This window comes from Pleuronectes platessa, chromosome 1 (genome assembly GCF_947347685.1).
Source record: "Pleuronectes platessa chromosome 1, fPlePla1.1, whole genome shotgun sequence".
Taxonomy (NCBI): Eukaryota; Metazoa; Chordata; class Actinopteri; order Pleuronectiformes; family Pleuronectidae; genus Pleuronectes; species Pleuronectes platessa.
The window spans coordinates 27,738,544-27,762,986 of NC_070626.1; the positions used below are offsets into that span (position 1 = coordinate 27,738,544).

The 24,443-nt window shown below is 45.8% G+C and overlaps 1 protein-coding gene across 1 annotated transcript in view; it reads left to right on the forward strand.

Moving 5' to 3' along the window:
* neo1a (neogenin 1a) overlaps nt 1–24,443 on the forward strand; it is a 161,717-nt gene that overhangs the window by 126,485 nt on the left and 10,789 nt on the right. The window contains exons 8-17 of the mRNA XM_053418626.1: nt 4,838–5,072; nt 5,638–5,792; nt 8,210–8,358; nt 9,977–10,115; nt 10,419–10,468; nt 12,853–12,997; nt 15,323–15,433; nt 15,539–15,733; nt 17,179–17,274; nt 20,902–21,134. Of these exons, the coding sequence (XP_053274601.1) occupies nt 4,838–5,072; nt 5,638–5,792; nt 8,210–8,358; nt 9,977–10,115; nt 10,419–10,468; nt 12,853–12,997; nt 15,323–15,433; nt 15,539–15,733; nt 17,179–17,274; nt 20,902–21,134 (1,508 nt within the window). The remainder of the gene's footprint in view (nt 1–4,837; nt 5,073–5,637; nt 5,793–8,209; nt 8,359–9,976; nt 10,116–10,418; nt 10,469–12,852; nt 12,998–15,322; nt 15,434–15,538; nt 15,734–17,178; nt 17,275–20,901; nt 21,135–24,443) is intronic.

The following is a 24,443-nucleotide window of genomic DNA, read 5'->3' on the forward strand; positions in this document are numbered from 1 at the left end:
GTCCACAGCGCCAGATAAAAGTTGCTTTAATCAGAACTTCACCACTACCGCAATTATTTTTAATTGTAGGAAACAGCTTTTACGTCCGTTGCATATTGAGATGAATGCTTCGCTATGTGTGTCTTTGTGCAAACAGTTTTTTTTGTGTATTGGTTACACAGATTTATTATGCAGATCTGGAGTAACCTTCCTCGTTAAGCCGTAATGCCAGACATTCATTACCTCTGGCGCAGAGACTAATGGTGCTATTAATCAGCTATGAATAGAGCCTGGCATGGCGGTGGGCGGCTGACACCTCCTTACTGTAACAGTCCGAGTCGTGCATGTACAAGACAGATTGTCAGAAGGACACCGAAACCTGCCCGGCATGTCAATTACCCACGAGGTGCATGAAGATGGAAGCGTCTAATAACCATTAGATCCCCTCCATTCGCCTGTCCCACAATGCATTTCTCAGCAGGGTCTACTGTATGTTTTTTTTTTTTTTTTCTGATCTGACACAGATGTCAGGTTTATTTTTTACTAGAAGGAGAGAGACCTCTTATCTCAGTTCCTTTCTTCAGAGATCCACAGCCAGCGAGGGTTCAACGTGTCTTTGAGACGGTGTGACCTGCCTCTCTCTCTCTCTCTCTCTCCGTTGCAGCACTCAAGCTCCCTCTGTTCTCTTCTCCTCCCTGAACAGTGCACTCAAATGATTCCTTTATATACTACAGAACCTTTACAGTGTTTCTGCAGCAACGAACGTTAACGTTCTACATTTACAATCTACGTCTCCTTCTATGTGTGTGCATCAGGTCGGCTGCATAGAAAATACATTAATGTCAACAAATGCTGGTTTTTCTCCAGAAAATACAAAACACACTAATATTAAACACATTTTCGACACTCTGGGTCCAACTTCCCAGTTACGTATTTCCAGTTTGCTCGTTTCAACAGAAGTAAAAAGGCCTGGTGGAGAATCTGTTGGCTGATTACTGTCCCTGTCAACCCGTGGTAATGTTAGACTAATGGTGATTAGTGATACTTCACATTTCATATCTGATCTGGAGTCGCAGCTTCAGGTTGTCGAGTGGGGCCCTTCTGGTTATAGAGACACGCCATCAAAACCTCGTATAGCTTTTAATACGTCTAACTGGAGATGTGGTGCAATCAGTGTGCACACTTAATTTCTCATTTCTTCAGCTTCATCCCAGTCATTTCAACTCATTTATTCAGACCTGCTTCTAAAGAGGCCTATTTTGTTTTCTTTTTGCCTATAGCACTTCTATGCAACCTTAATTCTGAAAGGGTAATAACTGATTTCCTGTGTTTAGCTCGTCTTTTTTTTAACCTTAAGCGCAGTCGTACTGATTCCTATCTGCCTAATGAGTATTTAAAAAAATGATTTAGTAAATCTGTAAATCACGTTTCATCGAGTCCCTCCGTTCAGTTTGAAGTCTTTTTCCATTTTGTTGCAAGTCCTGATTTCTTCCATCGTATATTTATTTACTTCAGCCAATGCGGAAGAGCCTGAACCTGTCTTCTCTCAAAGGTCCAGCAGAGGGAACTCCTCTAGTCCACGACTCAGTTTCTCTAGACGTCTGTGAGAAAACCGACTCGGCTTCTTACTTGATTCAAATCATTTTCCAAAGGATTCCGTGATCTCAATCTATCGTTTCAATTCATGCAGCTTGACGTCCATTTTCGTAAAACGATGGTTCCATTTAGAGTCGAATAGACGATAAAGAACTGTTTGCATTGGGCCAGAAACCAAGATGGCAACTCAAGGCTTCCAAACAGCAATTAACAAACCGATGGGTACCATCTCAGTGTGTTGCCACTTGAAAAAAGTCACTCACTCGGTCTCTCCTCTCGTATGAACAGAGCATGTGAGCTGCCATCCTCTCTGCATGAGACGCTATTTACTTGATGCTCTGAACGCAGCCTCCTTGGTAGTCCCCCCCCCCCCCCCCCCAGGCTTCCAGCCACAGACACCACCAGCCAGATGCCTTTGCTTGTAGACGCAGCCCAGAGGAGGGTTGGTTAGTCGGGCTTCAATCCAGGAGCATCGTCTGATTTTGGAGAATCTCTCTTGTTTCTCCTCGTGATCTCCCCGCTTGTTTCCTCCTGCTCCAGTGTTAGATTGTGTCTTTGTCCCGGTCTCAGCACTGCTGTCGTGTAATGTCGGGTTTTATGGATTTATTATGAGCGGACCTTTGTCTCCATTGCCAAGGTGAATAATAATTTGTGACAGTAATTGCGGTGTTGTCTCTCGCAGCACAGAGTCCCCCTCAGTTCCTTGGATCCTGTTGTCTCTCGTGTGAGGATGTGGCTCCCCATCAACAAACAGGCTTAAAGCTTTTGTTCATCCTGTGGGCCTGGTGATGGTTGTTGATGTTGTGATAATCCCATCACTATGGTGTGTGTCTGTGCGTGTGAGACAACGCAGTGTTGTGCCTATTTTTCCCCCCCATTCTGTGTGTGTGTGTGTAAATGAGGATAATTGTTCAGCATCTGGTAATTTACTCTGCAGTCAGGAAGAATTAGAACAACAATGTGTTTTTCATTGTTACTGGCTCTGGTCCAGCCGACTGGATTCAAAATGAAACGGCAGCTTTTGAGGCTGAGGAGCTGACGGTGTTTGAGATTATTGACGTCCAGAGTTTGTATCATTAATAGTCAGATAAATTCTAAATCTATCTGAACAAGTATCTGTATTATCAGAGCCTCTCTAGTGGAGATTTAAGATGTCTGCTGACGATGAGTTGAAGTAATAACCAGGTGTTCAACAACTGAATATTATATTTGACTAGTTTTTTTATTGATTGTATGATATTAACTCTTACATTCTTGTATACTGCATGCATACAGCTGTTTTTCTAGTCTAAACATCTGCCGCTCATCCTCCATACTCTGATGTAACAGCCGTCAGAAAGTTCAATGTCTTAAACACAGACTGTTAATAAAGATGGACGACACGTCTCCACCTCCTCCCACTATCCAGAAGTGAAGCTTCAAACATCTAGGATTCAAGTATTTGATGTGTACTTTTAGTTTTGTCCACGTCCCATGTATTAACATGGAGGAGGCAGGGTTTACGACCTGTCCTGCAGCCAGCCACCAGGGGGAGCAGTCCTGTCGTCCATCTTTATTTACAGTCTTGCCAAAGTACGTATGTATGTGGAGGGGAGGAGCCAGGGATCGAACCACAAACCTTTTTGTTGGTGGACCACCTCCTCCATCTCCTGAACCTACAGATGTGTTGTTGCTCTATTCTCTTTAAACTCACACAAAGCTTCAACAGACCTTGTTGTGTACTTCATGATTCTGAAGGCACAGATGGAGATGATCTGTGGTTAGGAGACCAAGGCCACTACACTTGTCCACCGCGCCCACCTAAACATCCTATATTAAATCTGACAAGCAGCACAATGGCTCCACAGTGCTGCCGACGTACAGATGCTGCAAAAATAAAAAACCACACACGTCTCTCAGGGCGTTTGAACCATGTGTCACGTGTGTGTCGAGCTGAACGGCCTCAGATGTCTGTGCAGATGCAGAAAGGTCGGATCTCGACCGACCGTGTTATTGTGCGTGAGCGTTAATGTGCGGAGACGAATCTTCAAACGTCTCATTCTCTGGAAAAAAATCTGCAAATCCCTCGTATCACAGCAAATCACAATCAAGCCGGTGAAGTGGAAATCTGAAAATGTAGACACACGTATTGAAAGCCAAATTAGCGGGTAGTCCACATGCCTCGACAGACACACACACACACAACCAGCGGCTGTTTTGCATTTCAACACAGCTTCTGCGGTAACAACACACTGTTCTCTCTCTCCTCACTCTGCTCCGGTTCTGCTTCCCCCGGCTTTTTTTTTGCCTTCCAGTCAATTTCCCCCCCGACCTGCGAACAAATGGAAATGTCACACACACTGACGTCCTCTCCTCACGGTTTAGTTTTCATTCGCCCACTTGCCAGGCAAATGGAAAGCAGGTCTGACTGAGTCGGACCGCAGATTGTTCCTCCGAAGACAAAACAGAAACACACACACACACACACACAAACACACAAACACAAAGTGAAATCACAGACATTTCTGTGGCGAGGATGTGGAATGTGACAGCAGTCGTGTTTTTTTAAAAACCCATCATCTGATGTGTTATTTGAGGGAATCTAGAAACCAGTATGGACGATAGACGGGGATGATGGGTTCAGTGATCAGCGGGGGGGGGGGGGGGGGGTGTCCTCTCCGAAATGAAACAATCTTAACTTCCTCAGCATAGACGGCTTTCCTGTGTGCATTTGTCGGGGCCAGAAGGAGGTTGTGTGTTTGTGTGTCCCTCCACACAGCCTCCCTCTCCATCTGCCTTCCAACGCTGGACGATTTTTTACTCAATAAAAAACGTCACCGGGAAAAAATGCCGACCAATCATTTTCCTTTTGCCATAACAAATGATTGGCGGGGGGAAGGCCGTCTATGACCATGTGTCCCACACACACCCCCCCCCCCCTGTACGTTAGACAGCCGTGTGTAGACGTGCATGTGTAGTTCCCCTTGTATCGTGCTTTTATTTGTCAGCTTCGTGAGTGTAGTAGAAGTGTGTTGATTTTGTTTGTGTCACGCCAAAAGTCTTTTTTTGTTACGTTGTTGTTATTTTGTTTTTTCTTCTTTTTTTTGTTTCCTTCCTTTCTTTCTTTCGTTCCACTTTCATTTCCATTTTCCACTTCCCGACCTCTCCTCACCCTGCTCCTTTTGGACGCCCCCCCCTTCCCCCCCCATCTTCTCCAAACGCTCCCCACCACCCCACCACCCCTTCCCTTCTTCCTCCTCTTCCTCCTCCCGACCCCCCCCAGATGTATCCCTGCCCTCTTTTCCTCCCCCTTCACTGACTCCTAACACTACTGACCATGTAACGCCAGGCTCCGGAGGCGTAGCCGGTCCAGCAGGGCCCAGTCCCTCCGCCCCTCGGGACGTCGTGGCCTCGCTGGTCTCCACCCGCTTCATCAAGCTGACCTGGCGCCAGCCGGCAGAGCCGCACGGAGACGAGTTAACCTACTCGGTGTTCTACAGCCTGGAAGGCACCAGCAGGTAGTACACGCACTCTTTAGTACTGCCCGGGAGGGTACTTGTACACACATTACTGCTGGCGTCAGCAGAGTACTAATATACATAATGTACACTCCTGTGCAGGAGTCTGAAAGAAATCCTCTTTAATTAAAGCAGTTAGAGCACTTATCATAGCAGTAAGTGTTCATTAATTAAAAACAAACTTCCTTCCCGAAAGGATTATCTATTTAACATGGACGTACAAACAAAACATTCAGCTCAGACAAGCAGAGTATTAAACTCTTCTGTGGAGGATGAGAGGATTTTCAAACAACTGTTCTTCTTTTTGTGTTTCTGTCCCTGTAAAACATCTCTGAAGCAGAATCTGAATATTCACTGTGTTTGAGCTCGATGTGCAAACACCAGACGTCACTACACTCAGAAGCAAGAAGTGGAAACACACTGTGCACACAACCCAGTGTGTAGCTGCGTCTCGAACCATGAGCGTGAACGTGCTCATCTTAATCCGTCTGTTGATTAACTGATGTGTTTGATTGAGTCAGTTTGAAATGTTTATCGAGCCCCGCTGCCTGCGTGTCCACTTCAGGGAGCGCGTGGTGAACACCAGCCGACCGGGGGAGATGCAGGTCACCATCCAGAGCCTCATGCCCGACACCAAGTATCGCTTCAGGGTCGTGGCACACAACGGCAACGGCCCGGGGGAGAGCTCCGCCGCGCTCAAAGTGGCCACCCAGGCTGAAGGTAAAGACACACACACACACACACACACACACAAACATATACACACTTTCCCTTTCACACAAACGTTTGGCTTTATGTACGCAGTCAAAGGTACACACATAAAAAAGAACTCCAGCCAGCTTGTTGGGAATGTGCTCACACTGGCACTGAGGCAAACAGGATGCACTCAAAAGGAGCACACACACACACACACACACACACACACACACACACACACACACACAAAATGTGCAAGTAAACAAACATGCACGCAGACAAATATTCACTCACATACAGCGAGCGCTCACTTCAAACAGGGGGCCCACACCACTAAACACAAACACAAACACACACACACACACACACACACACACACACACACACACACACACACACACACACACACAGAGGAGGCTATTTACCACTGTGCATTAAGGCGGACCACCCAACAGCAGACCAGAGAGAGGCAGCATGTTCTTGTTGTAAGCCACTTCTTGTTTACTCTCACAGCGACATACACTGTAAGCCCCCCGTGTGTGTGTCTGTGTGTGTCTGTCTGTGTGTGTGTGCGTGTGCGTGTGTGCGTGTGTTTTGTGTGAGTGTGTGTGTTTTGTGCACGTTAGATGCTTTAAACTCCGCCTGCTTCAGTGAGGGATGCTTGAAATTAGTATTTAAAAAAAATAGACATTTCTTTCGGACATATTTCCCTGATCCAGCCGGTGCAGAGAGACGGTTCATAAACTCATTAGAATATTTTGACTGGAGGACACACAGGCATTAGAGAGAGGAGAGGACACTAAGTGGCTCTCCTCTCCTCGTCTGTTCTCTTTGTTTTTTGCTCCAAATCTCACCCACATTCTGAAAGTGGCGTGCGGGGGGGGGGGGGGGGGGATTTCCCGGCCCACAGACGGGGGTGGACGTCCCTCACCTCTAGGCTCAGCTACAGCTCAGTCACTGTCGCTTTCTAGGTCAGCCGCCGGTTCCCCCCTATACCCGTGTCCTTGGTAGGAGGGCGAACAGAACAGCACACACGCACACACACAAACAAACACACACACACACACACTCTGCGCCTTAATGCCTGCCAGCGAGAGCCGAGCCCCCCCCCCCCCGTGGGGATAGCAGCGAGGGCGGGCTCTACCTGTGCACTACATCTCTGTCGTGTGTGTAAGAACATGTGAGGACTTGGAGCTTAAACTGTTGACCTGCGTCATGTGCACACAACACTGACCCACATCGGGCTCTCCTCAGAGACCAACCTCAGTACACCTGTAAAACACACACACACACACTCCTAACATGCACACATGACAAATGGGAGCCTCTCTGTTGTGTCAGGAGCTCCTGCAGCTTGAAGTTCACCGGGAATGTGCAGCACATACATCCAGTCTGTCTGCATCACAGTCAGTTTACAGCTCACAGTCACTGTGTGTTGTGTGTTCAGTCTGATGCACCGCGGCACAGACACAACAACAAGAAATGTCACAGTGCGTTTACGTGCTGCCTCCGCGTGTTGTGTACGCAGCACAGACACAAGTTGTTAGAGCGGTGATACATATTTTATTGCGTTAGCTCTGAGCTGCAACACAATATGAAAGGAAATGTTTACTTAAAGGTTAAACTGCTGAACGCCAGCTTGGATTTACACTCGCCTCAGACGATCAGTGAAGGAGTTTAAATCCACATAGAGGCTCCGATGTGCACGGGATGTAAAGTCAAGGACGTGGACAGTTCCTTTCCCAGTCAGACCAGTTCAGAACAACAGGAGAATGTTCAGGACATTCAGATGAGAGGGGGGGGGGGGCTTCTTCATCACGCAGGAGGAGAGACACAAAGTATAAATTGCACTCCTTTAAAGTGCATTGCCACCGTTATCACCGAGAGCTCCTGAATCTCTTTGTCTTTCCAAGTGGACATCGTCCCTCCGTGTCCTCTGGGTTTATTGCACCTGTTTTTCATTCTGAGATATTATTGTTCTTCCAGTCACATCATCATCTCATCCACTCGCTCGCTGTGAATTCTTTTTCCTGATGTTTTCTCCCCTGGGCTCCCCCCCCCCCACAGACATTCTACTCAGGGGGTTAGCAGGAGAAGTTTTGGAAAAAATGACGGGAAAGAACCCAGAAGAAAAATATTGATGGAAAGCAGGAAACATAGAGTTGTTTTTATCGAGTCACATTTTTTTTAGTTTGTCTGTCATAAGAAAATCAACATCCCAACCCGGGGGGGCACCCTGGTCTCCAGAGAGCTGCAGCACCTGCTCTGAACTCTCACTCACACAAAGAAACATGGCTCAGAAAGAGTCTGGAACTTGTTTGGTGCATCAATCACTGAACATGGCTTCATTGAGTTCCTGTCGTGCAGTGGTCACATTTGACGGTTTTTCAATTTCTTCTCTGCTTCCTCTTTTTCTTTTCCACCACCACCACCACCACCAGTCCAAGTCCCCGGCCCTGCTCCCAACCTGCAGGCGGTGCCGAACTCCCCGACCTCCGTGGCCCTGAGCTGGGACAAACCTCTCACCGGCAACGGAGAGCTCCTCACCTACAAGCTGTACTACATCGACAAAAGCTTCGGCAGTGAACAGGTAGGAAGTCATCGGCTTATAAAATAACAATAAATAACTAATAAAGTTCCTTCCTGACCTAAATTGCATCCTTCCACAAAGTTTCATGGAAAACCAAACACTAGTTTTGCGTAAAACTTTGCTTACAAAGAAATGAACCGGGGTGAAAACACAACATCCTCTTCTGACGTTATTACGTTTCCTGTGAAATGAAATAACTTAATAAATCATATAAAATCAGGATGTACTTTCAGATTATAAAAAGATTTTTAAAAGAATAACTTATGAGATGATACTGATGCAGCCTGCAAACATGTTTCCTCTCGTACATCGTGTCCCTGTGTGCTTTTCCTTCACTTTATTGACTCTGACACTTTATTTAATTCACTTGAAATAAATCTAAAAGTTGGACAGAGACATGAAGCTTCCGTCTCAAAACTCTCAGTAAAAATCCGACATTACCGTTTGTGGCTGATGCTCGATTTAGCACGGGGGGGGGGGGGGGTTCTTCAGATAATAATATATGGGGCATATGCGTCGTCTCGTGTAAATCGTGATGAGGTGAGAGCTTGTGTGTCGTTTGGCCCGGAGGTGGTTTTCTACATCTCTTTAGCCGCACCACTGATCAAGCGTCTGACACACAAACACACACATTGTGAGCAAAAGAAAAGCGGATATGATTCACCCGGCTCCTCTCTGCAGGTAGAGCCCCGGCACAGCAGTGAAATCAAGCTGCGTAGATATTGAGTCAGCGGCGGTGCACGAGCCAGTGAGGCATTAAAAAGCCTTTAATATGATAATGGATTGAAACGTCAGCCGGCGCACTGAGTGATGAAGCCTCAGCTCCCCGGCGAGGAGAGCTGGAGATGAGGGGAGCGACCGGAGAGATGGTGAGAGGAGCGGAAAAGAGAAAGAAAAAGGTGAAGGACGAGGCGGAGATGAAGTTTGAAAGACACGGCGGTGAAGAGGGCGACTTGAAATATTAACGGACCGGCAGGAAGTCAGGAGCGGCGTGTGACCGCCTCCTCGAGGGTGACGCGGTGGCAGGCGGTGGCCCGACCGGGGATCAAACGTGGTGAAACCGAGATTGGATTCTTCACGACAGAATCTCCCTCTTTTTAGCTCAAAATGTCACAAGCACGGAGCTGAATGCAAATTGGCTTCGAGTAATTGGGGATGTGCCGGCGTTAAACAGTTTGTACAGCAAAAAGTGGTAATCACAGAAGTCTTCGTTTGTGTCTCAGTGGAAGAGTAAACCATTACACAGAATTACCAGCTGAGCTGTTACTGGGATGGAAGGATGAAAGCAGTCACATCTCGTAGGGACATCGCTTTGTAAATCTGTTTGGAACTTGGAGCATTTTTCTTCCAGGATTAAACTTGATTTCTAATTACATGCTAATATAATATAGAAGCGTTATAATGCCGTCTTTTCAGAATAATATTTTCCAGAATAAAACACTATTTGTTAAGGATTTACATAATTTCATCTTCTATTTTACATGATTCAGTTGCCAGCTGAGATAAAAAACTTCCCATTCAAGTGCCACAGACCTTTGGAGCCCACTGTGTATTTTTTAAAGATCTGACTTATAAACACTTCACCCCCCCCCCCCCCCTCTCTCTCTCTCTCTCTCAGGACGTTGATATCGATGGTCAGTCCTACACCATGAACGGCCTGAAGAAGAACAACGAGTACAGTTTCCGTGTGGTCGCCAACAACAAGCACGGCCCCGGCGTCTCCACGGAGGACATCACCGTTCGAACCCTGTCTGACGGTCAGTGGCTTGATGGAGAGAAACAATGACTCAGAGAATAATTGAGTTTGGAATCAGAGAAATCTGATCCTGGAACCCAAAAAAATAATCAGGTTTTCAAAAGCAGAATTGCGATAATCCTGTAGGGAGAGAGAACTATAATACACCATTTATTAATATATTGTCCATTGCATTTGCACTATATGTCAGTATGGTTTATCTTATTGTTTTTATTTAGTTCCATTTTATCTTAAGATACTAATTTTGACAGCTTTACAGTTGTTTATGTGTCTGATTAAATGGTTTTTTCTTTTTGCTCCACAGTTCCAAGCGCTCCTCCTCAGAACCTCACTCTGGAGGTGCAGAACTCAAAGGTGAGGTTTCATTGTGTTACCTGAACATGAGGCCACAGTGTGAAGGTCCTGGAGCTGCACCGGGGGGGGTCTTGCTAAGGGAACATTCACGTCTGTTGCTCCCACTTTCCTCAGATGCAACATACTAATAACAAATTCCCCTCAACTTAACGTGCAGCCGTTTCCCTGAACACACACACACACATACACACACCTACACACACACACACACACACAGGTGGAGGGATCCATAGCCCTCAGGCCGGCTCCTCCGTGTGATTAGCTGCGTCAGAGGCCTGAAGCCCCGGCCGGTTAAGAGGGTGTGTGAACCCTCATCGATCGGCTCATCAGCTGGAGACCGGCCTGTCAGAAGGTTTTATCCTCTGTATCACTCTCCATCTGTACAGGATCTGCCTGAAGCTCACATCTTAAAGGGCATGGAAAAAAGATATATCAGCCAGGGAGATACTGGCATGTTAAGAGTGATAGTCGGGTAACGGTCAGAGCATCGGAGGAAGGATTGATTTGGTGATTTATAGGTAAAAAGAACGTTCAGCTGAAAACCAGGTTAAATCTGCTGTGGAAAGTTTTTCTGACAGATTTTAAAATCAAGCACATATTTAAAAATGGAAATACAAATTCGACAAAATGACCCAAATGAACATCGAGAGGTTTTTGACCACATACTGTAAAGAAACCTGGACGATGCACCAACACAATATTATTATTACGCCGCTCGATTCAGTCATTTGATCTTCAAACAGGAAGCTGTCGGCGTATTTATTGCAAACTTCCTCTCGGGTGATGATTACATTTTTCACCGAAGATGCTCCTCGCTCACGACTCGCGAGAGAGACGGAGAACACACAACACCAAAGAGAGGGAGAGGAGGGAATCCTGGGGGGGGGCGTGCGGACCAATGAAAACAGCTGCCAGCATTTTTTGTTTTGCAGACCGAGAGAGAGAGAGAGAGAGAACTGTCAAAGCCGACTAGAGGAAGAGAAAAAAACACACACACAGACAATCCTATCACACCCCCCCAGCTTGAGTGAGAACTGGCCACCCATGATGAAGGACGCTCAGCTGAGATTTGTGGAGAGAGAGGCCGCACACAAATGTTAAGAGTAAAACTGGAGAGGGCTGTGTGTGTGTGTCTGTGTGTGTCTGTGAGTGTTGTCTGAATGGATCGTCCCCACCCAGCTGTCCCTCCCCAGTCAGAGCCAGCAGACAAATCAATTTCCCCAAAAAAAGCTGTGAAACAAACATCTGGCAGCCTTTATGAAATTAGTCGTCTAATTTCTTTTTTCCCCTCGTCTTTGTTGTCATTGTGATTCATTCTGAACACAAACAGCCATTAAGTCAATAATTCTGGTACCGGCTTATAGATAGAACGCATTTATGCAATTAGCTTTTTGATGTGCCCGGCCTCATGGAACTGGAAAGAAAACTAATTAAGGTGCGTTTCAGTTTCAATCCTCCTCTTTGGGAACTTGAAAATAGTTTATTGTTGTGATCTCAGTTTTGTTCCCTCAGACTTCTGAACTCTCACTTCCCCTCTTGATTCCTTCTGAAGATAAATGAAACAGGTTTTCAATCGTGAGGGAGAAAAGCAACGCACATAGCAAGTCGGTGCTGATAGTGTCATGAGAAAAATGGAAATAATTGAACACACTTAACTTAACACAAATTTAATTTGAGCAATTCCCTCGACTCGGGGTGGGGGGGAGAGTGTGTGTGTGTGTGTGTGTATGTGTGTGTATGAGCCGTGTACATGTATTCAGGCTTTTGTGCTTCAGCGTGACAGTGGGGAAGCATTAATTAACTCTTCTCCCACGCTGAGCTACCCCCCAGCTATCTCTTTAAACACACACACACACACACACACACACACACACACACACACACTCTCTAATATTCAGATGCATGAATCCCTCCACGGTGCAGCGTCGTGCCCGCCAGCTAAAGTCCTGCATTCATCTTTTCTGCAACAGCGTCTCTGCAGGGTTAATGTGATCTCTCTCACACACACACACACACACACACACACACACACACACACACACACGTTCACAGCTCACTCATCAGGACGCCTGCCTTCTTCTTCTCCTGTATATTTCTTCCTAATGCATTAAACCTGCTCATGCTCAGAGGGCGTGTTTGTTTTCGTGCGGGCGTCCCGTCCCAGTCGGAGGTGGACGGGGACAGGTGAGGTGAGACGGGGGGAGTAAAAACCTGCAGCCTCCACGAAGCTGTATGGGAACGTGTGATGCTACCCGCTGCCCCCCCGAGGTCATCTCTGCAGCTTCAGGGCCCGGCAGCAGATGGTCTCACGTGTGCTGAGCCCGGTGTTTTTGTTTCATCTGACTGACACCCTGATTTCTCTCCCCCCCCCCCCCCCCCCTCAGAGCATCATGCTTCGCTGGCAGCCGCCCCCCCTCAGCGGGCAGAACGGGGAGATCACCGGCTACAAGATCCGCTACCGCAAGGGGTCGAGGAGGAGCGAGGCCGCCGAGATCACCGGAGGAACCCAGCTCAGCAAGCTCATCGATGGTAAGGGACGGGGGATCTCTCCTCCAGACAATGTCCCGGATCCCCGGCGAGAGCAATCACTGTGTTCTGTGTTTGAGACAAAGATTTCCATTGAGATCTTTAAAACTCAAATCAGCCTTGTTGTCTTCCATTGCAGCGTCTCAGAAAGACTTTCCACTGATCCAGGGGGTGTGAGTGTGGAGCCTCTGTTAGTGTCAGTGGAGAGAAGCTGTAGGATCTAGAAACTTGTGTGTGTAGATGTAGATTCACCCGGGGATCGACCACAGATGCCACTTTGAATTCCAAATCTATCTTAAACGTATCTCAAGTCAACATTTGTGGTCGAGTTTCACTTTGCTGCTCGTAGTTAGTCGTGTCTGTGAGTGAAGTTTGATTTCCTGTGATGGACCTGGTCCAGCAGGAGCCGGGGACGGACGCCAGCCTCTTGGAACGCTGAGTGGAATGAGTGGGTGAAGATAATGTGTCGATGGGGAACCTTGATTTTCTGCTTCAGAGGGAACACGAGTTGTTCATCATCATTTTCAGCCTGGGGCTACAGAAAAGGAATAATACGGGTCCCAGATGATATTGATGGGTTGGAAACATTTTCTCAGTGAAATCAAGGTGAACTGGTTTAACAGGCGAACCGAGTAGTGAGTGGGACATACTGGTATTTCCACTACGCTGCAAACCTGGACGCATATTTCCGTCTTTATGTGTCCTGAGTCCCACTGTGACATATGTTCCCTCTTGAGTTCAGAGCTGCCCACATGGTTCCCTCATAACCTCTTATACACCAGCAGGTATACACTGGTTTATAAACACAGGTAAACACACAAAAAAAGGCCAAAGTCATGTTCAGGATGAATTGTGATCGAATCTCTCAGGACGGAAGTTAATACCAGGTCTGAACTGAGCCGTAGAAATGAAGATAGGAAACAGAAATTTGTCTCCTTGTCTCCAACTCTCCTCTGAGTCTAAATATTCCAGTTTTACAGTGCAACAGGATTTTCAAAATGGCAGATCCAAACGCATATTTTGTTGCTGGGGAATCAGGAAACCTTATTATTCCCTTTGATGCTTTAGATTAACCTCAATTAAACCTTTACCCTATCAGAATCAGACATTTGATCTCTGCTGGATCTAATCTGTCGACACCGCCGGCCTCATCTGACTCGCTGCAGAGTGTAGATTGTGATCCGGAGATGTGAGACGTGTCTGAGTTGTTGTTTGTTCTCGGGTCAGGCTGGAGGTCTGTTGATTCAGCCGACGTCTAGATTTCATTTAAAGCATCGGAGCTACACGCTTTACTGTACCCCAACATCACCAAGATGCACACAATATCGCTGGAGACACACACACACAAACACACACTCACACAGTCACAGAAATGGTGATTAATATTAGATGTTGTCTCGGCAGCTTTCAAGTGGCCCAGCCTCACGCTGTGCGCTGCATCAAAGAGAATACACAACTTAAAAGTAGATTTTTGAGAACATTCTGGGGGGTGAAACGGGGGGGGGGGGGGGGGCGGGGGAGGGGGGTGAAACAGGGGGATGTTTGTTGGTTCAAAAGCGTTTAGAAAGAGATGTTGTAGCCTCGGAGGCACGGATGGTTAGGCAGTCTTCAGAAGCCCCCCCCCCCCCCCCCCCCCCCCCATAAGGGCGGCCCAGAATAGTGGGTACAGAGAGAAAAGACTACAGGATTAGCATGTAGCGTGCAAATGGAACAATGTGACGATGATGAAAAATGTTACAGCAAATTAATACAGCGGCTCATCACTTGTCAGCGGGCGTTCCGCCTCCTTTCTGAGGAGAGAAGGACCCGGCGGTGGAGACGTCTCGTTCTGAAGAAGCCGTCGATTTCAAATATGAACGAATCAAAACTCCAAAAGTTCTTCTTCGGCTCTTTTTCTAGCTGCTCGTGTGTTTTTGTGCCGGCTGCACTCCTTAAAATATATATTTTTTTTTTTTACCAGAGCTGAAAAATAAATCAGAAAATGATATCGAGTGGAGAAAGTAAGAAGTTGATTGCAGCACAGAACCGATCCACCTGATCCCTCCCAGGGCAGACGTATAGATTTTCCTCCCTAAATTGAGCAGAGGTTTTTTTTGGGGGGGGGGGGCGTCTGTTTTGAGACATTTTTTAACTTTCAAAACATTTACTGTGTATGTGCCTAGAAATCCCAAAGGACCCGGCAAGTGGAGAAGACCATTCGATTAAACTCTAAAAAAAATAAATACACAGAGTGGAGTTAGAATGAAGGTTCATATTGCTGCTTGAGATTCAGTTCTGTCTAAAGACCCCGAGCTCTGAGCCTGATGTGTGCTGGTGTTTGCGGTCCAGGTCTGGAGCGCGGGACGGAGTACTCCTTCAGGGTGTCGGCCGTGACGGTGAACGGCACCGGGCCGGCCACCGACTGGACGGCCACGGAGACGTTCGAGAGCGACCTGGATGGTAGAGACTCTTTGATCCACCCATCGTCTCACTGGGATTTAAAGAACTCAGCTCAGGTTTCTCATCCTCCTCCTCCTCCTCCTCTTCCTCCTCCTCTCCCACCAGAATCCCGAGTGCCGGACCAGCCCAGCTCCCTCCACGTGCGGCCGCTGATCAACAGCATCGTGGTGAGCTGGACGCCGCCGGAGAACCAGGACATCGTGGTTCGAGGTTACTCCATCGGCTACGGCATCGGCAGTCCCCACGCTCAGACCATCAAGGTGGATTACAAGCAGCGCTACTACACCATCGAGAACCTCGGTGAGAACCAACCTCCTTTTGTTTCCCTCTGTTCGGATGATTGGATTTATCTTTCATTCTGTTTCATTTCATTCATTCAGATTCAAAACGCCACGAGTCAGATATTCATCTCCTCACTGAGACTGAAATCCTTCCTGTGTTTGTCTTATTCAGAAATATAAATGTGATTTCTGTAACTTGGCACATTAGACACTCGTCTGATTAAGTTATTATACATTTATAAAAACATTTTAATCACTGATGAGCAAACAGACACAGACACACACAGACACACACAGACACACTATGAGGAGATTCATCTCTATGTCATATTGAGTATTTAGGGAATTAATGAGATCTTCTTCTCCGCCGCGAGCCGGAGCCACTAATTACACACACTGGCTTAATGGGGACGCGGTAATTTAACTTCCTGATTTTTGAACAAAGCTAATTTGTCTCGGTGGGTTTTCGTCCTCGAACATTAAATGTAGAGTTTCACTTTTAAAAGGTGCAACGTCTGTGTCGGGCCGTTCTTCTGCACTGGGTCAGTTCAGCGCCTGAGAAACTGAAGAGCTCAGTATTGACTTGAAATTAATTTCTTTACTAGCGAGGTCCAACACGCTCCTTATACTCAATTACACCAAATTGCAAGTGCTATTTATGTGTTTATCTAAGGTGAGTGTCTTGAAATACAGATAATCTTAATATTATTATTAAACTCATAGATATGAGTCTTCTTATGGTGCATTATTTCTTGAAATTCACAAAAATTTGCAAAAACGCCCCCTAACCAATGGTGAAGAAAAAACGTCCTGGATCTTCCCCTTCGCCTGGATTTACCCCAAAATTGTATAACTTGTTTATCGGCCCATGTCCCACCCTTCCACCAAGTTTTGATTAAATTTGTTGTGTAGTTTTTGCGTTATCCATGGCGGAGGTAATAAAACAATAATAAACCTGTGATTCCGCTCTGTTGGAAAACAAGACAAACACGATTACAGATTTTGTTCTGTGGGAAAATAATTGTTTAGTCCTACTGTGTCTATTACAGAGGTAGCAATCTGTCATTGTGTTTTTTTTTTTTCATAAATGTCATAATTGATCCTCCTCAATAATGAACCAGTAATCAAAGCCTCAGGAGGTGGAGGGGGGGGGGGGGGGGGGGGGGGGGGTCCGGATGTGGATTGTGTGTCCAAAAATCATAATAATTTCAGGAAAGGGAGAGAAACTCAGGGGATGTAATTGTTGCAAAGTATCTACACATGTATAATAGAAACCTTCATTAGATTCACAGTAAGAGATGATTGTATTCAAATACTCTGGCTGGCTAATATTGCAATTACCAGTCAAGAGTCTCGAGAGTTTCGGCTTGATTAGATATCTGCATCCATTTATCTCTCTCTCTCTCTCTCATTCTATCTATCTCTCTCTCTCTCTCTCTCTCTCTCCCTCCCTCCACCCCACAGACGCCAGCTCCCACTATGTGATCACACTCAAGGCCTACAACAACGTGGGAGAGGGGATTCCTGTGTACGAGAGCGCCATCACCAGGCCACAGTCAGGTATGAAACTTAAATCCCATTATCTTAAGCTCACACACACACACACACACACAACAGAAAGCACACACGTTATTATGGGATGTTCAGCGCTGCAGTGGTCGTCTCTCACCCGGACAAAAGACGTCGACTGACATTTATCTCTGCTCTCTGTCTCTGGCCCGAGGTCATTATCAGACAGATTGTGTCGAGACTCCAAATTACCGGAGAGATAACGTGTCGGGGGGGGGGGGGGGATCTGGCTGCTCTGATTAACTCTTCCTCTTAAAGTCTCACTTCAGATTCTGCCTCTGGAAAAGCTTTGGCGATTTAAGATTATAGAGGAGAAAGCTTCTCGTGTGTCATTGGAACAAATATCTTAACCGGAGTGAATAAAGTGGAGGTTGAAACAGGCTGGATGGTAGAGTCAATAGAATGAAGTCACACAATAGATAAAAGCAGTGGAGCCGGAGCTGTTGTGTGTTTGTGGTGATTTAGAAATCATCAGCGTCACAGTTGACACACCAGAGAGCGAGGACACGTTCAGTTTTCATTGTGCGTCAAGATTTAGTTTTTCCAAACATCATCACGAGACCATTAGAGACGAAGCTTCCACGTCAAAACAACTCTCATGACACAGATTCAGTTCCTGTGGGATGTTCCCAGTTTGTAGTGGATTTGTTTAATATCAGAATCGGCCTCAGAGATCTCTGTGATGCAGCTTTATCTTCAGCCATCATCTCTGCAAAAGGCATGAAACAGATTTTCTGCATTAATCGAGCCGCGCGTTCGATTCCTCAACCCTCACGTCACAACCCCCGTTAACAATTAGATGAAGAAGTTTAGGTCCCAGATCCAGTGATGGTTGACAGACGATCTTAAAGTGTGGAACACCGCAGCTTAGACGAGTTCACGCAGTTTGTGTGACAGTGTCAGAAGACGAGCTGCTCCGCGGGGGGGGCGGGTGGGGGGGGGGGGTGGGGCTGCCTGCTGCACCTGCCTCCTCTCCCGTGCAGCCTCCCACCTCCACGCTGAGCCTTGATCACGCCACTTTGTCTCCGGCGCCAGAGAGGGGTGGGCGGCTGGATGACATGAATCACGTCAACGTGCTTCGAGGGGGGGCACGCACACACACACACCCGCACACTGTCGTACTGTATGCTTCTCTGTGTGATGCTCTCTCTCTTCCTTACAGCCTCACACACACACACACTCACGCACACACAGGCGCACACTCGCAGACCCCCTGTGGTGGCTCTGGCAACCCCTCGTCAGATCCAAACGCTTCCTCTCAAAGCAGAACCAAAGCCCACCACCCGCGTCTGCTGCTGAATCCTCGGGGGCGCGTTCCCTTCCTGCCAGTTTGTTAAAGTCGGGATTAAAAAGACGAGCTGACCTACATAGTACTTTTTATAAAAAAAATGAAAATAAAAAAAGCTGAGGAGAAACTTGGTGAACTCGGGTTTGGGGGGAGTGCTGGGGTTTAATACGTTCAAGTGGTGTGATGTCTTAACTGAGGAATCAGGAGGAGACTGGGATTTTACTCCCAGTCTGTGGAACGTCACAAAGGCAAGGCAACCTCTCTCTCTCTCTGCTGTGGATTCTACTTGTAAATACTCAGGACTGTGTTCTTCCAAGCCGGATAAAGAAAAGGCAGCTTGTGTGTGCCTCTCTCCGAAAAACCCTCAGTGCCTCTCCACAACCACATGAATGCTTGGATCTTCTTCACACACACACACAAACACACTCACACAGGCTGACTCACTCAGTCTTGGGAATATAATGAGGGCAGCTCGGCGCAAAGAGGTGTCAAATGGAGAGGAGCGGGGGAGGAGAGCGCCAACAAGTGGTTCGAGGGAGGAGGGACAGACCGGAGAGTTTCCCTCCATCGCGTCTGAGCCGAGGACTGAAGCAGGAGCAGAGGCCAGGAAGCCATCTTGAAGCGTTTGCCCTTCAGATAGTTACAGCCCCCTGATTCCCTCTAACACACACACACACACACACACGCAGACACACACACACACGCAGACACACACACTCTCACAAAAAGGGAGATAATTAAACAGCAGCTTGTTGTTACGCAACAGACTAAACACCATTTATCATATTTAAGTGCTGGACTGTGTTTTTTGTGCGAGACCCTGAAAGGTGAACGCCGCTAATTGAATTCACTACTTACTCGATAAACAGGAGAAATCTGCCAAGAGATTATTAGACCATTATTTCACTATTTCTATTTCTACTATGTTTGTTTTTATATCACAGGTCATGTATATTTTACAGATTTACAGGATTTATCTCTATGAATAGGTACATTTATTTGTAATTTACTACATTAAATACTTTTTCATGCTTTTCTATACAAAATATTCTTTATTATTATATATTCATATCCCAATACCAAAAGACACATTCCACCAGATAAGGATTTTTAACTCTATTGATGTTCTTCACTGTTTTGATATAACTACAAGAAATAAGAACTAATAATGATCCTGAATCAAATCTGTCTTATTTATTATTTAGATTATTTGACAGGGAGACTGCGCACTTATAAAAATGTGAGTTATTCTCATTTAACTTTCATCAGATTTTACATAGTCTAAAAAAAGAATATAAGAATAAATAAATTAACTTCATAATGCACAGCCACAATAGATAAAGGATTAATATCAGTAAAGGACGCTATTTAGGACCTAGTTATAATCTACAGCACAGCAGCACATCATCCGAAGCAAAGACATCTAGTTGATGCAAACTAAATTATCTCTATTTTAGTTTTACGTCTCTGTCAGAGGATTGTTGTGATCAGGACAGATGTTGTGTATTTAACTCTAACTGATTCAAAGAGCGACCGTGGAACATGTGGGAAGTGGGAAAAAGCCCAAACTCTTCATTTTCCACCAGCAGCTCCTAACCCAACGCGTCTGAGGCTCAGAACACAATCAGCTCATAAACATCCAACGCCACTTGTCCTTGACCCTTCCCCCCCCCCCCCGCCTGCAGGCTCCGCTGCTTTAAGCCTCGATAGTCTCTCCTCGGTTTTCAAGGACATGATGCACTTTGTCAAAGTTAGGGGATGGGGGGGGGGGGGGGGGGGGGGGGGGGGGGGGTGTTGTTCCTCTGTGTCCTCCCTGTTTATCCACGGGCAGCAGTCTATGGTCGACCCTTTAAAGTGCAGGTTGGAAATGTTGGATGCAGGACTGTGGAGATCTGCTTTCACTCTCGTTCTCACTTTGACTGTTTTCTTGTATCTTGTGAATAGAGAATCTCTTCTTCTCCCCCCCCGTACCGCTGCACTAGTTATTAATAGAGCACCACGTTCTGTAGAGCAGCTTCTATAGAGCAGCTGCATCTTACTGTAGAGGTCAGTGTTTGTTGTTTCTAATAGAATCTTCTCTCTCTTTTCTCTTCATCCTTCCCACTGCCATCCCTCCGTTACCTTCCTCCTCCTCCTCCTCCTCCTCCTCCTCTTCTTCCTCCTCCTCCCTCATCGTTGCCCTTCGTTTTAACTCATTAACCTTATTTTTCCGTTTCCCTCCCTGCATCCCGTGACTTGACTCCACCGGCCGATTCCACCACGCCACGCTTCCTCGTTGTGTTATAATTTTTGCCCCATTTTAATTTGTGTGTGCCTGCATGACTGCGCAGACCCCATTGACCCCGATGTTGACCCTTATGAACACTTCCATGCTCCATACACTCCAGTACCCGACCCCTCCCCCATGATGCCGCCCGTGGGTGTTCAGGCCTCGGTGCTGAGCCACGACACCATCAAGGTGACCTGGGCCGACAACTCGCTGCCCAAGAACCAGAAGATCACGGACAACCGCTTCTACACGGTGCGATGGAAGACCAACATCCCCGCCAACACCAAAGTGAAGGTGAGACTTACTGGTTTGACTCGTGGATTGGTGTTAATGGGAGATTTGGAGAGATGGAGCCTGGAGTTGCAGAAGCTTTCCGGTTTCACCTTAAGAACTTTTAATCAGAGCTAGGGTTGCAAAATTCCGGGAATATTCAAAGCTGGAAACTTTCCATGGGAATTAACGGGAATAAACAGGGATTAAAAGGAATAAACTGGAAATTGTGTGGGTAATTTATACTTACTGTATTTACCTTGTCATATACAGACATAAATATTAACATTTGTTTTGTCATAGGCTGATTTGAGCCCTGAGGAAACTTTGGACAATTGACTATATGCTTCTGCATCTTTGTGTCATTTTTAACATAGGTCTCTGTACAGTATTTGCAAATGTACACAGCCTTTCCTTCTTCATTGGCTGGGGGGAAATGTCTCCACACATGAGATAGTGCACGTGGAAGTGTTCTGTAGAATAAGATGAGAAAAAAGCTTGTAAAAAAACACTAAAGCAATGCCAGAGATAAAAATAGTTGGCCAATTGGAATCGTTTTTTCAAAATATTTTACAATTGATGGATAAATTAATAGAAATAGGCTAGATGAACAGATGAACCATCCTCAATCAGCATGCTAATATATTTTCCACAGTAATATCATTGAAACTTCCCTGACTAGTCCTGCACACTACAGCAGGCCTCAATAGCCCTGCTGTAGAGTGAAGGATGCTGGGAACTATCTGTGCATGTGATGGAGAAATGCACAGTGGAGGGTTGAAATTCAACGTGCAGCTTTGAGTTTTGAATGATGTTTTTAGTGCTCAGCGTTTAATTTGTGTAATTTTTTCAAAATTCCCGAGCTGAATATTCTCATGGAAAGTTTCCAGAAAGTTTCCGGAAATTTACCGGAAATTGTCCGCCCCCTTGCAACCCTGATCAGAGCCCTAAAGTCTGATATGGAAAGTTTAGGAGTTGTTTTGAATTTATGTAAAAAATATGAGTATTTTCTCTATTCCACTTCTATATATTTGGTTGTGTTTTCTTTTCATTTATAGTTATTTATCTCAAGGTTTATCATTAAACTGTGAAATATCAGGCCTTTATTACATTTAGTGGTCGTATAGATTCGATAAAAACATCTTATATATTTCATTTAATGGATCTGTATCAGAAAATGAATCCATATTGTTCAGGCTCTACTTTTAATCTAAACAAACATCTTTTACGAGCGAGAGAAATTCAGTTAATCTCAAATCGTTCCACTGCGTCCCGCTCCCTCCTCCAATCCGGTCGGATCTCCGTGTGTTTTCTGTGCAGCTCACGTCCTCAGACCTGCACTCTCCAGCGAGATATATCGATGTGCTGAAAACATATAGTGAAGTAATGTGAGGATATATAATAAAGTATTCCCTCTGCAGCTCCTCGGCTCCTCAGCCGCAGCATAGAGCAACGAGGTTTCTGTAAACAAGCCATGATTTATTTTCCACAGACTCTTAAACCATGAAGTGATGTTTGTCACTTTGAGTCATTGTTACACAAACACTCCACAATTAAGACTTTCTCTCAACTTTATTTTAGTTTGTAACAGTTCAAAGGTCAAATCAACTCCATTTATACAAAACCTGCTCTTGTCTCATTCTTCTCTAATTATCCTGACGCCTCCTGGTGAAGGTGTAATTCTTAAGATTCATGTCCTGTTGACAGAAGAGCAGCTGGTGGATGTTTTTTTTTATCTGTAAACAAAGTCATGTTGTTTTGAGAAGCCACAACCAAAACACTTTAGTTGTCCAGATGCATTTTTGATGAGCGGTTGTGATCCGTGCCAAAGAGGAAACACACAAAGATTGTGTTTTATTAAATGTCAGAGGTCTTCAAATGGTTAGTTGTGTTTGACCATCAAGGTGATTCACAGGGAAATTGAAACTTAAATAAATAAATAAACAATCTCTACTTTTATTGCTTTAATAACACGGGGATAAAACTGATTAATTTCAATTGAGCAGATATTCAATTATAATCGTAAACAAGCTCCAAGGAGTGGATGGTCAGAGTGAAATGATCAGGTTCAACCCTGGGACATATCATTGTGTTTGTTTGTGTGTGTGTGTGTGTGTGTGTGTGCGTGTGCGCACAGACCTGTGGCAGAGCTCAGATAAAGGTTTGTGTTTACTGATAAATTATTCAACAAGGACAAGACAAACTGAGAATAAGTAAAAGAGCCTCTAGATCTGACACACACACACACACACACACACAGGATGCTCTCGCTCAGCACTCTGTCAGTTCTGGACTCACAAGCTTGTAGCCGCCATTTTCTAAATTCACCAAACGTCTATAGAGATGTGCGACTTATCGATTATTTGACAATCAGCACAAAATGAAGGGAAACTGCAGGACAGGTGTTTGGTCATGAATTCACGTTGTGTGTCCACGTTGTGTGTCCACGTTGTGAGTCCACGTTGTGTGTCCACAGCGTCCCGTCCACATGTCGTCACGTCCTCTCATGCAGATGCTCTAACGAGTTTGATTCCCACACAGCGACCCTGATTAAACAGCTCCACCGGCTCATTATGTTTCTGTCCCGTTAATGAAATCCATTTAAGTAACAAGTCTGTCAAAAGAGGCGTCCTGGTGCGGACCACGTCTTACACATGCTGTTGTATATGTGCTAACATGGCTGTGCAGACCTGCGGTAATTGGCTAAATGTGACGAGCTGGTACATTATTGAGGAGACAGCTGCTCTCCACCCGGCTGAGTCTCCTGCTCCGACCTTCTTGTTGGAGAGCAGCACTCGGTGTCGTGGCGTGCGACCTCCAGCTGTGGACAGAAACTGGACGACCGGTGGAGATGGAGGTGAACCGGTTGAGTAAACTCCAGAGTTGAATTCCGCTGACTCGGGTGATTCCGACCAGACGTTAAACGTTCTGGTGTTTGTTTTGAGCCTCGGCCACGTTTTGGGGGTTTTCTGCTTGTTTGTAATGGCTGGACTTCTCCCTGTGCAGCTCCAACATGATGAAGCTTCTGTTTCCACTCAGTGGTCTCAGTGTGTAATGAATCCCAATCTCTGGAAGAACACTCAGACTGGTCGTTAGCCTTAGGAATAAAAAACATCAGTCGATGGAAAGGGGGGGGGGGGGGGGAGAGAGATGTTCGACTAGTTTGAGATTTAATAAGTTTTTCAAGCAAACTTTCATTTCCTCCAGCTTTTCATTGACAATCATCTGAAGTTAAATTAATATGAATGTTTTCTTTCTTCCACTTGAGTCCGTATTTCTTAAATTGACTTAAGATCAAATAGAAAACAAAACAAAGAAACCATGAACAAAGAA